Source organism: Oscarella lobularis, chromosome 16 (genome assembly GCF_947507565.1).
Source record: "Oscarella lobularis chromosome 16, ooOscLobu1.1, whole genome shotgun sequence".
Classification (NCBI taxonomy): domain Eukaryota; kingdom Metazoa; phylum Porifera; class Homoscleromorpha; order Homosclerophorida; family Oscarellidae; genus Oscarella; species Oscarella lobularis.
Window position 1 is genome coordinate 2,286,807 of NC_089190.1, and position 13,477 is coordinate 2,300,283.

General features: G+C 43.4%; 7 protein-coding genes across 8 annotated transcripts; 5 read left to right on the forward strand and 2 right to left on the reverse strand.

The window, feature by feature from the left end:
- The first annotated feature begins 13 nt into the window (after positions 1–13).
- Positions 14–1,598, forward strand: LOC136196581 (tRNA wybutosine-synthesizing protein 5-like). 2 transcript variants are annotated; one of them, XM_065986170.1, is made up of 8 exons: positions 14–264; positions 318–642; positions 689–843; positions 899–990; positions 1,040–1,109; positions 1,159–1,234; positions 1,281–1,316; positions 1,364–1,598. In XM_065986170.1, exons 1-8 carry the CDS (start codon positions 14–16, stop codon positions 1,547–1,549), a joined length of 1,191 nt encoding a protein of 396 aa, XP_065842242.1. In that variant the 3' UTR covers positions 1,550–1,598. The 2 variants fall into 2 exon arrangements, with proteins under 2 accessions (XP_065842242.1, XP_065842243.1); XM_065986171.1 differs by having other exon boundaries at positions 1,049–1,109.
- LOC136196569 (uncharacterized) lies at positions 1,228–3,313 on the reverse strand. The gene is made up of 3 exons (XM_065986155.1): positions 2,348–3,313; positions 1,831–2,274; positions 1,228–1,778 (listed from the first exon to the last, which is right to left on the reverse strand). Exons 1-3 carry the CDS (start codon positions 3,299–3,301, stop codon positions 1,563–1,565), a joined length of 1,614 nt encoding a protein of 537 aa, XP_065842227.1. The 5' UTR covers positions 3,302–3,313; the 3' UTR covers positions 1,228–1,562.
- A 19-nt stretch (positions 3,314–3,332) lies between these two features.
- Positions 3,333–5,846, forward strand: LOC136196574 (CCR4-NOT transcription complex subunit 11-like). The gene is made up of 16 exons (XM_065986162.1): positions 3,333–3,380; positions 3,431–3,536; positions 3,587–3,724; positions 3,779–3,877; positions 3,933–3,977; positions 4,028–4,143; positions 4,190–4,239; positions 4,304–4,383; positions 4,436–4,511; positions 4,569–4,633; positions 4,689–4,754; positions 4,807–4,886; positions 4,943–5,012; positions 5,067–5,171; positions 5,230–5,280; positions 5,329–5,846. Exons 1-16 carry the CDS (start codon positions 3,343–3,345, stop codon positions 5,572–5,574), a joined length of 1,431 nt encoding a protein of 476 aa, XP_065842234.1. The 5' UTR covers positions 3,333–3,342; the 3' UTR covers positions 5,575–5,846.
- Positions 5,572–7,056, reverse strand: LOC136196598 (26S proteasome non-ATPase regulatory subunit 10-like). The gene is made up of 6 exons (XM_065986189.1): positions 6,500–7,056; positions 6,349–6,447; positions 6,047–6,291; positions 5,918–5,998; positions 5,789–5,870; positions 5,572–5,737 (listed from the first exon to the last, which is right to left on the reverse strand). The coding sequence occupies exons 1-6, from the start codon at positions 6,689–6,691 to the stop codon at positions 5,660–5,662; spliced, it is 777 nt and encodes a 258-aa protein (XP_065842261.1). The 5' UTR covers positions 6,692–7,056; the 3' UTR covers positions 5,572–5,659.
- LOC136196572 (6-phosphogluconate dehydrogenase, decarboxylating-like) lies at positions 6,651–9,253 on the forward strand. Its single transcript, XM_065986160.1, has 16 exons — positions 6,651–6,760; positions 6,858–6,891; positions 6,982–7,023; positions 7,149–7,209; positions 7,259–7,377; positions 7,428–7,493; positions 7,547–7,665; positions 7,723–7,789; positions 7,842–7,910; positions 7,964–8,155; positions 8,211–8,274; positions 8,328–8,458; positions 8,516–8,649; positions 8,699–8,798; positions 8,873–8,964; positions 9,010–9,253. Exons 1-16 carry the CDS (start codon positions 6,747–6,749, stop codon positions 9,158–9,160), a joined length of 1,455 nt encoding a protein of 484 aa, XP_065842232.1. The 5' UTR covers positions 6,651–6,746; the 3' UTR covers positions 9,161–9,253.
- Positions 9,209–11,322, forward strand: LOC136196578 (NAD kinase-like). The gene is made up of 11 exons (XM_065986168.1): positions 9,209–9,342; positions 9,389–9,472; positions 9,644–9,809; positions 9,878–9,986; positions 10,045–10,130; positions 10,192–10,294; positions 10,353–10,513; positions 10,561–10,660; positions 10,708–10,865; positions 10,918–11,000; positions 11,049–11,322. The coding sequence occupies exons 1-11, from the start codon at positions 9,305–9,307 to the stop codon at positions 11,218–11,220; spliced, it is 1,260 nt and encodes a 419-aa protein (XP_065842240.1). The 5' UTR covers positions 9,209–9,304; the 3' UTR covers positions 11,221–11,322.
- LOC136196568 (leucine-rich repeats and immunoglobulin-like domains protein 1) lies at positions 11,224–13,461 on the forward strand. The gene is made up of 9 exons (XM_065986154.1): positions 11,224–11,340; positions 11,403–11,465; positions 11,521–11,671; positions 11,725–11,852; positions 11,906–12,178; positions 12,237–12,351; positions 12,408–12,544; positions 12,592–12,768; positions 12,815–13,461. The coding sequence occupies exons 1-9, from the start codon at positions 11,322–11,324 to the stop codon at positions 13,459–13,461; spliced, it is 1,710 nt and encodes a 569-aa protein (XP_065842226.1). The 5' UTR covers positions 11,224–11,321.
- The last annotated feature ends 16 nt before the right edge of the window (positions 13,462–13,477 follow it).

A 13,477-nucleotide genomic window follows, 5' to 3' on the forward strand; every position in this document is an offset into this window, starting at 1 on the left:
CCGTATAAAAAAAATGGTGTTCGCTCTCCTTTTGACATTGTACGTCTTTCTAGTCGCATCGAGAGCAGATAGAGAGTTTCCTCGAGGCCACCTTCAGCCTCTGGGAAGTCATCAACCTAGCGAGGGCTCCATTAGGGAACTCGACGCGATTCCGTCGAGCGAGACGTTCTATAACGACTTTATTCACTCCAGTCGTCCCGTTCTGCTTCGAAATGCATTGCGCTCATCGTTCCCGCTCGAAAAATGGACAGACGACTATTTGAAGTAGGGAATTTCTCGTCGGAATTCCTACATGTAACGTTCGTTATTTTTTTTAGAATTCGTCACGGCGACGCCGTTGTAAGAGTGGATTTTAGCAAGCAAGAGAATCGTGATTTGCACGCGCGTCCTTACGTCTTTTCGGATTTTCTCGAAGAGTACAATCGGTCTGAATTTTATTTGATTGACACTTTGCCGGATTCGATGCAAGAGGAATTTCCTCTTCTCTCCTGTTTATCCTGCGGCGGTTTTTTGACGACATTTCAAGATTTTGGAATGTGGTTTAGCAGCGGAGGAACGAAATCTTCTTTTCATTTTGACACTGTCGAAAATCTCAACTGCCAAGTATCTGGAACAAAAGAATGGATTTTTATTAATAAAACAGTATGACGTCAATTATTAATTAATTAATCAATTATTTAATCTGTAGGTACCTGGTTTTCATGACGTGATTGATCACATGGAAGGAGATTTTAGCAGTGTCAATGTAGACGCAGTTGACATGATTGAATTTCCTCAATTTCAAAATGTTCCCTGGTGGACAGCTGTCACTCGTCCTGGAGATTGCGTCTACGTTCCATACAAGTACACATCAATGAGGAGATATATATATAAATATATATGTTATTGGTCATGCTAGATGGTTTCACTATGTGAAATCGCTTGAACGTAATTTAGCTGTTAATATATGGTGGACGCCTTTTGATCGCTTCAATCGGTCTGATTGTCAAAGTAATATCTATTATTAATTAATTAATTAAATGAACTGCCTGCGTCATAGTTATTTTAGATGGCGAGAAGAACGTCTTGACGTTGAGCGATTGTCATTTCACTCCTGGTTCTCAAATCAGGTTCAGAAAATTTGGAGCTGGAAATAAATTAATTAAATAGTGATTTCAGATTTTATGTCGCTGAAATGATAGGTAGACATAAAGGCGAGAGAATGACATTCGAAGAGATGCACCCACTTCTTATTGTAAGAACACCCGTGAATCTTTTTCCCCACGTACATTTTTTCATAGCACGAACATACAGGAAAACGACTACTAAACGTCCAAGTACTATGATACAAATAATAGATAAATATAATTGTATATGTCCTAAGGGATTTTCTGCTCTTGATGTCGATGAAAACGGCTATCTTACGCGAGACGAAGTGAATGGAGTTTCAGTAGAAATATTTGAGCAGCACATTGAAGCACCACCAGGAGAAATTAATACCTACGGTGCCTCAGGAAAGATGGAAGATGACGATGATGAGCCAATGAATTTATCCCACAACGAATTATAAATACATAAATCAATTAGTCGACGAATTTTTTAAAATATTGGAGAGCGCGTATTCGTTTCTCGTATCTTTCTTTTAGAAGTAGGTCAGATTGAATGTTGAGTTGTTCAGCGAGAAAATCGAGAGGCGGAAGTCGGTTTTCCTCATCGATTCCTTCCAGTAACTGATCATGAAGTTCCTTCATAGCGCCGCTAATCTCGCGATGACTACGACTATAGCCACCTTCAAGAATCTATAAATAAATAAATAAATAAATAAATAAATAGGTATAAGGTAAGAGATACCTCCTGGAGAGATTTTGCTTTGGCTATTTGAATACTTTTCGATAATTTGACGGCGAATGTGTATCGCGCTCCGACGAATTCAATACTCGGAGGTCTCGCTGAATGAGGTATACCGCCGTTGAATATGCAAAAGCGCCCGTAGCGAGATCGCACGGCCGCTATCAATTCATAGACTTCATTTCCGGGTGAAATTGGCGTCGATTGAGGAATCTCCTCGAGGAAAACCGTTTCGCCGTGATCATTGACGCTGTAGTTGGGATTGAGATAGATGAGTAGGGTGAGTTCGTTCTCGTTGTCGTCGCAGTCTTTGTGAATGCGCGTGTAGTCGACGGAGCGGATGATATTGAGAGCGACGTCGTAGGGAAACCAGCCGGTTTCGTTGCTTAGATGAGCGGCGATTTTCTGGGTGAGAAGCCACAGACGACTTCTCAGAAAGAGGGAAGTCTTAAAATAAATACACAATTTGATTATTATTATTATTATTATTATTATTATTATTAATTTTTTAGGTTCTTACTGGAAGTCCGGATACCCATTGGACGTTGTCACTGTCTTCTTCCGTGCTTTCGTCATGTATCTGATAATGATAGGTATCGTGATAGTCGACCAGATAAGATCTCAGCTCATCCAATTCGTCCTCATTCAAGATATTATCATAAACAGCGATGCCACGACCGAATCTATCCTTATACTTCCGGGTTAGATGTAGAGTAAGATTCATCTCATCTTTGACGTCATCATTAGTCATCGGAAGGGGAAATTCAAGAAAATTGTAAGCACGATACAATTTTTCAATTTCCTCATAGTGTTTTAGACCGCTTCGATAGACGACGTCACTCCGCGTCAATTTCAGTAGAATTCCATACTGTCCTTGCTTGTAAGCCATTCCGGGGGGTCGAAATACAAAAGGAACGTCGCACTGCCAAAAAACAACGCGTCCTCTATAAGGCATAAAGGAAGCGGCCACGCCCCCATTGGAATCCGATAACAAAAGTTCCCCGTAATCATTCTTAAGCCATCCTCGCGTCAGAAAGAGAACGCCAATTAGATCGTCGCTATGACGACATTCGTCGTCGCTGAGTCGATGGGGATCGAGACGGCGCACGAGAAAGGAAGAGACCGAATAGGGTCTATAACTTTGTGCGGGGGCGTGGTCAGGGACCGCATCCCGAAGATAATCCCATGTTTGAGTTTCCTCGAAAAGTGATACATTGAGGTGAGATAGCCATTGGATGTTTGCTCCGTTGGACGTCGCTTGTGAGATGGGTTCGTTGCGCCGTCGAGGATCGTGACGCTGATAGATCCACGTCGAATAATGAGCGACGAAATCGGACAAACCGATTAGAGCCGATTCGGGGAGAAGATTGTCTACTGTCGTTATTTTGTCGTTGTAATATTTTGAAATTTTCATCTCGGCTTTCGTCGCCGCTGTCGAGAGCCAAAGAAAGGACAACGAAACGAAAATCAACATTCTTGCTGGAGGTAGCCTAGCGTGCGTTAGCCATCGTAACAATGAGTCTCCCTCCTAAAGATCTCAGCACACTTCTAACGTTTGCAGTCGTTTTGCGAGCGAAGCTTTTTCTAGAGAGCTCTTTTACAGGATTCTGACCGAAGAGGCGATGGGTGCAGCGAGCCTCGAAGCGGTCGGATCGACATTTCATCGCAACTTCAATCGATCGGACTATTTCAAAATCGGCAGCGCCATGGCACGAAAAATAGAAGATTCGCTGCAAAAAATAACGTTCCGTCTTGCCAGATACTCTTATTGACCGACAAAGATCTTCTACCTGGCCCCGCCCAAAGAATTGGGGCAATTTTCATTTTATACGACATGTACAAAACCGATTTGATGTCGTCGCATCCATTCGCTCCCTTTTTCGCCGAATTTCTCGTCGTAGGCAAAAAATATTAATTAATTAATTAATTAGATTTATTTTGATTAATTAAGACCGATGGCGATAAAGTACCCGGTTTGTCTCTGTCTTCACTTCCGTCTCCTGCAGAGAAGAATTTTCTATCTCAACTCGTAACGACTGCACCAAGAGAGGTTAGTCGGACAAGTGTAGCTATTTCCACTACAGTACCTGTATTCTCCTTTGTAGTTATTTAAGAAAACTCCGCGAGCCATTTCTCTTACTGAAGTTCCGGTGAGTAATACGTCTTTTGAGGGGGGAAAAGAGAGGAATTGCATGTATAGCCTACTGATTATGGTCACGTGAGAAAAATGCTACTGGAACGTCAAATAGAAATTCTTCCTAAACCCTGTATCGGTGCACCTTCCGTTTTACCCGATCCCGTTTCCCTTGAAATGAGGTAAATAAGTGTTATTTAGTATCGAAGCTTGATTGCTTTTCTTTAGTCCTGCTGAAGTGTCATCATCGGGGCAAGTAGCTGAAGCCGTTTTATGTGGTCAGTCGAAATTTGTTTTAGTCTCTTTTCGAGATCTCTAGTTTTGGGGGGTTCTTTTCTCTAGATCCGGACACTGGTGCTGATATTACCTTTCAACCAACGTTAGTTCGTCCCGCTCCTCCTCTTCATTTATCCGATGACGAGGTCCAGAACTAAACTTCTTTCTTTTTATATATAACTGTTGATATGTGTGTAGGTTTTGTGGTTGAATCCTAGTGAGAACACCTTTCTCCCAGAATGGGATACGTCAATGTGCATAAGCAATAGTGCAGGCGAGAGAATAGAACCCCAATGAAATAATTAAATAGATAAATACCTTTTATTGGTAGGAGTCGAAGTGAGAAAGTTGATGGCAAAAGCTTTCAAGGGACCCTTAGTCTTACAGCAACAACAGGTAATCACGTGAGAAAGAAAAAAATCATCAGGGGGGTGTGGATCCTTGATTGTAGCAAGTGTTGGGTGAGCTCGAAAATGATTCTAAGTTGGTCTACCACATGGGACTCACTCCGGCCAAGGCAAAATTAAAAATCAATTAATTGAAATATTTAGACATAGTGTCTTTTATAGCTGCCTGATTTGGTGGAAAATAATCCATTAATAGCCATAGAGGTTCTTCTTAAATTGATGTCATCGAATCAAATAGCAGAGTAGGATAGTTTTATGACGTCATTTATTTAGCAGATTCAATTATTTTGTATTTTAGATACTATTCTGTTTTGGTGAATATGGACATGTCTCTTCATTCGATGGAAGTTGTCAATCGGCTGACAACTGTGCTGTCCAATAGCATCTAATTATTAATTATTAATATTGTTTTTTTAATTAAGGCTGTTGAACTTCCGAAGGAATTTGTTCAGTTATACATCTGCAATTGCATATCGAAATGCGAGACAATCAAAGACAAGTACATGCAGAACCGATTAGTCAGATTGGTACAGTGTAGCACAATCCTTAGAGAGAAAAGAAATAATTATTCATCTTTTTTTTTAGGTTTGCGTCTTTCTTCAGTCGCTCATCAGAAATAAGATTATCGACATTAAAGTGATAAACAAACATATATATATAAAAAATAATGTTGATTTTCAATAGGATCTCTTCATTGAAGTCCAAGCGTTTTGCATCGAATTCAGTCGCATTCGCGAAGCGGCAGGTCTTTTCAAGCTTCTCAAATCGCTAGACAGTGGCGACAGTGTCGGCAGCGGCAGCGCCTCTGGCTTCAGTCTCCAGGCAATGGCTGGGGGAGGAGGAATAGGAGGAGGGGGGCCCCAGTCAGGAAACGGCGGCGGCGGCGGCACCTCAACTACGAATTCTCCAGCGTTACAAGGCAACAAATAATAGAATAAGATAAGTATTAGTTTAGAGCTACAGTTGAATTTTGTTTCATGAGTGTCGGTGTATGTGATAATGTCTAGTTAGATATCTAATTGGTTAATCCTGCTGCTTGGGCGAGTGATTGTGCCAAATTTGGAGTGGCTAAATCGAGGGGGCAATTCTCCTCCTAAAAAATAACGATATCATCATATGTAGTGCAGTTCTTCTTCTTTCTTACATTATTTTGGAGTTTGACTTGGGCCCCAGTCTTAACCAAGAGATGAGCTATATGACCAAAGTCACTTTCACAGGCAAGGTGCCTAAAAAGAAAATAAATAAGATTAATTTAAATTAGGGGGTCTATTACAGTGGGGTATCTCCATTGCTGTCCGTTGCATTAACATGCGACTTGTGCTCCAACAATATCTCGACCAATTTAGCGTGTCCTCTGAAAAAAAAATGAGATACTGTTTTCTTCCCAATTTTTTGCTCTTGCCTTGAAGCTGCTCTGTGTAGTGGAGTAGCTTTGTGGCGATCTCTTACATTTGTATCTGCTCCGTGACTAATTAGCTTTTCAGCGATGTTGCAATTTCCTTTCGACGCCGCATAATGCAACGACGTCTGGCCGGCTTCGTTTTGCTCATTCACCATGGCAACAGCCGAGGAGGAATTTTTCAATAAACTCTCGACAATTCCAAGATGGCCGGCAGACGAAGCAATCATTAACGGAGTCCAGAGAGCCTTAAAAATGGTCACGTGACACAATTAATTAATTAATTAATTAATTAATTAACTAACATCGTCTTTTGCGTCGATAGGGACTTCCAAACGAAGTAGGTAATCGACGATTTTTTCTCGTCCTGAAGAACACGCCCAATGCAAGGGCATTCGTTGATCCTACGTAGACGATCGCGCGTGTTTCGGCACGTGATCTTCGGTCTGGACTTGCTTGATCGACAATGCGAGCATCGCGAGGTCTCGCTACGAGCAGAGCTTCCAATTCTTCCAATTTTCCGTCGTATGCAAGTTGACACGCTTGCTGATTGGACACTGCAGCGCACATGATGCTCCTCGTTTGGAATGGAAAGGGCGTCCCGGATTCGGCGAGCTTTACGCATGCTCTCGCAGCTCTTTTGCGCATCCGCCTGCTCGCCTTCCAAGAGAACTCTTCGTCACGTAGACTTTGCTGCAGCAGAATGGCCGAGCAAAAGTAAGGCGAAACGCTGATGCCACTTGCTCGTTTCTCCGCCGCAAAATGCGCTCCCCTCACACCACCCGTTGCTCTACTTTTTTTTCTCGCCTTCTAGAGCCGATATTGCACTTATTGGACTCGCCGTCATGGTAAGCAGGAACCAAAGCAGCACGTCTTCGTTGTTTTTTTCCCTCGTATGGGCCTCGAGAAGATCGTTTATCTCGTCTTGCTTCGTCTAGGGTCAAAATCTCATTCTCAACATGAACGATCACGGATTCGTCGTAAGTCGCGCGTTGGCGTCGCGCTTTCGCTCGTCGACCGGTCCTTTCTTCCGGCGTCCGGGCGTAATGACGTCACGCCACGCCCTTGGTTATCTCGCATCCCATTGGCTAATTTTGCTCCGAAGGTGTGCGCTTTCAATCGAACCGTCTCCAAAGTTGACGATTTTCTTGCGAAAGAAGCTAAGGGTAAGAGAAGACCCGAAAAAAAATCAAGATAATTATTATAGATTTTTAGGTACGAAGGTTATTGGAGCTCATTCGATGGAAGAAATGGTCGGAAAACTCAAAAAACCAAGAAGGGTGATGATGCTTGTCAAAGCTGGCGATGCCGTCGATAAATTCATTGACACATTGGTATTATCTATAAACCTGTACTTCGATTTAAATTATTGATTTTTTATTAGGTTCCTTTGCTGGAAGAAGGAGATATCATTATCGATGGAGGAAACTCGCAATATAATGATTCTATAGTAGGCAATGTTTTCTTCTCTCTTCTTTCATTGATTCCAATGCGTGGCTTTAGCGCCGAGCAAAGTATTTGGAGTCGAAGAAACTTCTCTTTGTCGGAAGCGGCGTGTCAGGGGGAGAAGATGGCGCGCGCTATGGCCCTTCTCTTATGCCAGGAGGAGCCAAAGAAGCTTGGTACATTGAACATAATAATTAAAAATTTATTTATTTATTTTTTGTGCTTTTTTTGAGGCCTCACGTGAAGGCAATCTTTCAGGGAATTTCGGCCAAAGTGAATGGAGAGCCATGCTGTGATTGGGTAAAATAAAATTGAGTTTAAAAATTTAATGAATGGGTTTTGGGGGATTTAGGTTGGCGCAGACGGAGCGGGGCATTACGTGAAGATGGTCCACAATGGAATCGAATACGGAGACATGCAGGTCCTTAATAATAATTAATTAATTAATTATTTATTTATTTGAATAATGTTTAGTTGATTTGCGAAGCGTATCATTTGATGAAGGACGCGCTCGGAATGTCGGAAGACGAAATGAGCGCCGTCTTCGGCGAATGGAACAAAGGAGAACTCGATTCCTTCCTCATTGAAATCACTCAGGCAATTTTGGCCTACAAGGACACAGACGGAGTTCCACTCGTTCGAAAGATACGAGATGCCGCTGGACAGGCAAACAGAGTCTATATATAAACATAAGGGAGAAAATACATAGTTTTTGTCTTAGAAAGGAACGGGTAAATGGACTGCCATTTCGTCTTTGGATATGGGAATTCCCGTTACTCTTATTGGTTTGAGAATCAATGTTTATGTCTATTGATTTTTTTATGTTTTTTTTTTTCAGGGGAATCTGTGTTTGCTCGCTGTCTCTCGTCTTTGAAGGACGAAAGGGTGAAGGCGAGTGGGAGTTTGAAGGGGCCAAGTGGAGTCAAATTTGAGGGGAACAAAGCGGAAATGGTAGAACACATCAGACAGGTTAGTTTGGGTTTTTTCCTCTGTGTGAGTGTGGGGAGTTTGTTGCTTTGTCCTTAGGCTCTGTATGCGTCCAAGATCATTTCATATGCTCAAGGGTTTATGCTGCTGAGAGAAGCGGCTAAGGAATATGGTTGGGAGTTGAATTATGGCTCCATTGCTCTCATGTGGAGAGGCGGATGCATTATCAGGAGGTGTGGACTCGGCTAGGGTTAATTAATTAATTTATTTATTTCTTTTTAGTCGCTTCTTGGGAAATATCAAAGAAGCGTTCGACAAGAATCCCAGCTTGTCGAATCTCCTCCTTGACGATTTTTTCAAAGCAGCTATTCACAATTCCCAGGTAAAACACACTAAGGGGGGGGGGGGGGGGGGGGGGGAGCAAATCAACGATCTATCCTATATATATGTGTGTAGGCTTCTTGGCGCAAAGTCGTCTCTCTTGGAGTGACTCTTGGAATTCCAACACCTTGCTTTAGCACTGCTCTTGCTTTCTACGACGGATACAGGTAATGATTATTAATTTTATTGATTTTATTGATTTTTCTTTTTAGGTCAGAGTGTCTTCCTGCCAATCTAATTCAAGCTCAGAGAGACTATTTTGGTGCTCACACGTACGAGCTTCTCACTGCTCCAGGAAAATTCACTCACACCAATTGGACTGGTCACGGCGGAAGTGTCTCTTCGACGAGCTACAATGCCTAAGAAACGTTGATGATGGTGATGAACTTGTGTCGCGTTGTCTTCTCTTGTGTCTGTTGTTCTACGTCATTTACCACCTAGCACGCTAAAAGGGAATCTCGACTCATTGTCTTACGACGTTTTTTTTCTTTCGTCGATTCGGCTTCAATGAGTGATCGAAACGAAGCGGGCGATGCGGAAACGAAGTAAAATAGAGTTTTCTAGCTGATGGTAATGACTGGTGCTGTAAAGAGCGGAATCGTCGCGCCAGCGAACGGAGAAACTTCTCGCGACAGACAGATTTGGACCGAAAGCGTGCCTCCGCGAAGCAGAAAGGTAATCGAGGGATCGGCGCGTACACATATACATATGTAGTCCGTTTCACGGTATGTTGTCTCGCGAGTTCACGCCTCCATGCATTCTCTCCGACCACACCCACGAAAAGCGGAACTCATACTTGTGTGACCCCTTTCCCCATTCACTGTCGTCCTCTTTTTCGCTTTTAAGCGACGCTATGAACGGCTCTTGTCACGCCGCCGAAGCGAACGTTCATCGTCCGCTCGGTTATCACGTGAAATGGACGCAAAAACCCAAATCGGTTCTTGTCATCAAGAAATTTCGCGACAGAACGGTCACGTGCTGCTTCAAAAAGCTCATATCGTGGCTACACGACGTAGAGAGACTTCGCGCGTTCTCGTATAGGGAAAATACGTGCCTCTTCCCTCCCCTCCCCTCCCCTAGGAAAAAAACATGTCGGTTTACGTCGAATCTTCGGTTCTCGACGAAGAAGAGCTTGCCGACGATCAGAAGTTTCAGAAACACTGCGAAAGACTTCACACGTGGATCCACGGCATGTCTACCGAAAGGGGGGCCCCCTTTGTCCTCTTTTCTATTTCCGCTTTTCATAGGCGAAGACGAACTAAAGGATAAAATCGATTTTATTGTTTGTTTGGGGGGAGACGGGACTCTCTTATACGCTTCCTCTTTATTTCCGGTGAGACTAGTATAAGGGGGAGTAGTGGGGCCTCTCTTTTTTGATTCTGCTCGAAATTTAGTCGAGCGTTCCACCTCTGATTGGATTCCACTTGGGCTCCCTTGGCTTCCTCACACCATTCTCATTTGACAGCTACGATAAAACGATATCAAGTGTCATTGATGGTTAGGTCATTTCCTACTTGTCTGTATCTAAGAGGCATTAGATAGAGCTCTTACTTAGGTGATGCGAGACTGACGTTGCGACTTCGATTGCACTGTCTCGTGAAAAGCGATGTAGCTCCACGTCATCGAAAACAGTACTTTATTCAGAAAAGATCAGAGTCCTTTAGTCAGGCCGCGCCTGTTGTCAAGCAATTAACTGCTTCAAAAAAGGAAGCGCTTGTAAGTAGAGTAGAGAAAGAATGAGCAGGTGGGTAAAATTTTTTTAGGTGTTAAATGAATTGGTTATTGATCGCGGTCCCTCTCCTTATCTATCGAATCTAAACGTGTATCTAAACGACAATTTGGTAACAGTTGTTCAAGGAGACGGTAAATAATTAAGAAATAGTTTCTGAATTATTGAGTTTTTTTGCTAGGTTTGATTGTTGCTACTCCGACCGGAAGTACGGCTTATTCTGCGGCCGCTGGAAGCTCCATGGTTCATCCGAGCGTCCCCGCGATTATTCTCGCGCCAATTTGTCCTCATTCGTTGTCGTTTCGACCCATTCTCGTTCCATCGGGAGTCAGCATCAAAGTTCGTTTTTTGTGACAACGCATTGTTGCTATGGTGATAATTAAAGTTTTAGATTTGCGTTGCCGACGATAGTCGTCACACGGCCTGGGCGTCGTTCGACGGCAGAAATCGACAGGAAATCAAACAAGGAGACAGGCAAATTATATAAATAAATAAATAAATAGTTTAATTTTCTTTTCTTAGTATTCTTGTTACGTCGTCAAAGTGGCCTCTTCCTTGCGTAACCAAGGGAGATCATTTGACTGACTGGTTTCGTAGCTTGTCCGAGTGTCTCAACTGGAATTATCGATTGAGACAGAAAAGTCTGGATGATGAAGCCAGCAAAGAATCCTGCTTGAAAGTACCAGAGAATTAGACCATGTATCTATCTAATCTCATTTTTAAACTCAATATTAACTGTGAAAGCGTGATTATAAGAATATATAGTATACATAACTTATAAATGTAGGATGGATAATGAATTCCAATCTACAAGGTCAGCACGTGACGTAGAGTGATCCTCCAAACCTGTTTCTGAGTCGTTTGGCTCTGTTTTAGAAGAAGAAATCGTCCGTGTCGATTTCACGATGTCCTTTGCCTTTCTACTTCTCATTTTGATTCGTATTACTTTGATTCCACGTCGCCTCTTGCAGTTTTCGAATCTGGGCGTTTCTAGCTGGTCCAGCTGCGTGCTGGGACTTCATTCGACGGCCCCAGAACCAAACGGTGAATCTTGGCGCCGTTGCGACGATCGAATGCGAAGCGCCGGCGAGCGTTCACCCCATCTATCAATTCAGACGAGGAAACGGGCAAGCCTTCTCAAACAGGCAAGTATAATGAGACGGCGATTGAGTATCTTCTTTTATTTGCTCGTGGATAGAATCGTCGCTCGTCATGGAGACTTGACTATAACGGATGTGAAGTTGGAGGACGAGGGATGGTATCTGTGCATTGTGAGCGCCGACGGAGGAGTCGTCAAATCGGCGTCTTCGTATCTATCAGTTGCACGTACGTACATAGAAAAAAAGTGAATTTTTCTTATAAAAAATCTGATATTTCAGCTCCTCCTAAATTCGTTCTGACTCCCCACAATATAACGGTAAACCTCGGGCGCACTGCTACTCTTTCCTGTTCGGCTACACCTTCGACTGGGGCTACGTATGAGTGGCTCAAAGGAGACACGCTTTTGATACCGGGACGCGATACGTCTGTCAATAAAGACACGGGACTTCTCACGAAGTACAACGTCAACTTGGATGACGTGGCTATTTATACGTGCAGAGCGACGACAACGAGAGGAGTCATATCAGCATCAGCAGCCATACTCATTCCAAGTAATAAATAAAATAAAAAATATTCGACGGGGATTTTTTCTTCTTTTTTTTTATTAAGATTTGAGTGCTCCCACTACGCCGAAGATTGAAAGTTTCGGCGTTGATCCCGTTTCCGTTCGATGCACCACTTCGGGTGCACCTTCGCCCGTTTTCGCGTGGACTCACAATAACAAGTAAGTTCGAGAGATCGGAGAGAATTTTGATAGGAAGTCCAATCTTTTATCTGCAGCAATTTGGACACGGTTTTAGTAAAATCTCTTGTAAGTAGCGAAATTTCCGAAGTCTCGGCTGAGGAATCGGGCGTTTATACGTGCAAGGCATCGAACATTATGGGAGTGACAAGCGCCAGTATAACAATCTCAATTAGTACGTACAACAAAGGAATTAAAAGTATTAATTTTGGACCTTTGCAGAAGAGAATCCGACTCCCGCCGAGCCCACTTCTAAACCGGCAATAACTCCCGTTATTACCGGTATCATCATAGCCGCAGTCATTCTCGTTGTGACGATAACAATCGGGGGAATCGTCTGCTGTTGCACGGGCCGAAGAAAGACCTATCATTCAAGGCCTTCATATAGAAGACGACGAAGTACATAAAACAAAAACAAAAAGAATTCTATATAGTGTCTCTTTAGAACGACTACGACGTGAAGACTACGACGATAATATGTGGACCGCTTTGGGTATGAGACCGTCGTGGGACAGCGATCGTCACATGATGGGCTTTGGAATGGATCGTCCGTTTAGCAGCTCTTCAAATATGCCTCTATCCGAATACGATTATGCGTCGCGACCGGTGAGTTTTAATTTTGCTAAACGCGGTAGCATGAGTCTCGGCGGCAAATCGTCGTTTTCGCCGTCGAATCCCATGGGCGGAAATCGTCACACCATCAATCCCGGCTACGGCGACTTGGACGACATCGAATCGACGTTGCAAAGACAAGTGAGAGAACTCGATTCCATTCCGAGTGCAAGTGCCGCCTCGACGCCGGCTAGCATCGGAGGCGGCAGAGGGAAACGACCAAAAGAAGCGGAACGAGAAGTGGAACGGTACTCGACGTTGACTCGTATGATGTCCGGAGATCCCTTCGAGGAGCCGGAGGAGTGGGGCCCCGAACATGAGGACGTCGTCTCGCTGCAGAATAATATTCGAATGAGTCGAGTTTTTGAAGTGACGTCATTGCGACGTAGTTTCGTGTCCGATCGTCAGCGACGACGGGAAACAATTAGTGAGGAAGATAGCGACGATTACGATTACGACGACGAAGATGACGATATTTGATCCTAATTTTAGACTG

Excerpts from the sequence above, each read along its gene's own strand:
- LOC136196581 (XM_065986170.1), top strand. The coding sequence starts at position 14 with ATGGTGTTCGCTCTCCTTTTGACATTGTACGTCTTTCTAGTCGCATCG. Across the intron at positions 1,110-1,158 it reads ACTCCTGGTTCTCAAATCAG|ATTTTATGTCGCTGAAATGA; the intron begins GTTCAGAAAATT and ends TAGTGATTTCAG. Across the intron at positions 1,317-1,363 it reads AACGACTACTAAACGTCCAA|GGATTTTCTGCTCTTGATGT; the intron begins GTACTATGATAC and ends ATATGTCCTAAG.
- LOC136196598 (XM_065986189.1), bottom strand. The coding sequence starts at position 6,691 with ATGCGCAAAAGAGCTGCGAGAGCATGCGTAAAGCTCGCCGAATCCGGG. Across the intron at positions 5,871-5,917 it reads AGCAATGGAGATACCCCACT|GCACCTTGCCTGTGAAAGTG; the intron begins GTAATAGACCCC and ends TTTTCTTTTTAG. Across the intron at positions 5,738-5,788 it reads AAGTCAAACTCCAAAATAAT|GAGGAGAATTGCCCCCTCGA; the intron begins GTAAGAAAGAAG and ends GTTATTTTTTAG.
- LOC136196569 (XM_065986155.1), bottom strand. The coding sequence starts at position 3,301 with ATGTTGATTTTCGTTTCGTTGTCCTTTCTTTGGCTCTCGACAGCGGCG. Across the intron at positions 2,275-2,347 it reads AATGGGTATCCGGACTTCCA|ACTTCCCTCTTTCTGAGAAG; the intron begins GTAAGAACCTAA and ends ATTTATTTTAAG. Across the intron at positions 1,779-1,830 it reads AAGCAAAATCTCTCCAGGAG|ATTCTTGAAGGTGGCTATAG; the intron begins GTATCTCTTACC and ends ATTTATTTATAG.
- LOC136196568 (XM_065986154.1), top strand. Across the intron at positions 11,672-11,724 it reads GGGCAAGCCTTCTCAAACAG|AATCGTCGCTCGTCATGGAG; the intron begins GCAAGTATAATG and ends GCTCGTGGATAG. Across the intron at positions 11,853-11,905 it reads TTCGTATCTATCAGTTGCAC|CTCCTCCTAAATTCGTTCTG; the intron begins GTACGTACATAG and ends CTGATATTTCAG.
- LOC136196572 (XM_065986160.1), top strand. Across the intron at positions 7,666-7,722 it reads GGAGGAGCCAAAGAAGCTTG|GCCTCACGTGAAGGCAATCT; the intron begins GTACATTGAACA and ends GCTTTTTTTGAG. Across the intron at positions 8,275-8,327 it reads AATTCCCGTTACTCTTATTG|GGGAATCTGTGTTTGCTCGC; the intron begins GTTTGAGAATCA and ends TTTTTTTTTCAG.
- LOC136196574 (XM_065986162.1), top strand. The coding sequence starts at position 3,343 with ATGAGTCTCCCTCCTAAAGATCTCAGCACACTTCTAAC. Across the intron at positions 4,887-4,942 it reads TCATCGAATCAAATAGCAGA|ATACTATTCTGTTTTGGTGA; the intron begins GTAGGATAGTTT and ends TTTGTATTTTAG. Across the intron at positions 5,013-5,066 it reads TTGTCAATCGGCTGACAACT|GCTGTTGAACTTCCGAAGGA; the intron begins GTGCTGTCCAAT and ends TTTTTAATTAAG.
- LOC136196578 (XM_065986168.1), top strand. The coding sequence starts at position 9,305 with ATGAGTGATCGAAACGAAGCGGGCGATGCGGAAACGAA. Across the intron at positions 10,131-10,191 it reads ACGCTTCCTCTTTATTTCCG|TCGAGCGTTCCACCTCTGAT; the intron begins GTGAGACTAGTA and ends CTCGAAATTTAG. Across the intron at positions 10,295-10,352 it reads GATATCAAGTGTCATTGATG|GTGATGCGAGACTGACGTTG; the intron begins GTTAGGTCATTT and ends GCTCTTACTTAG.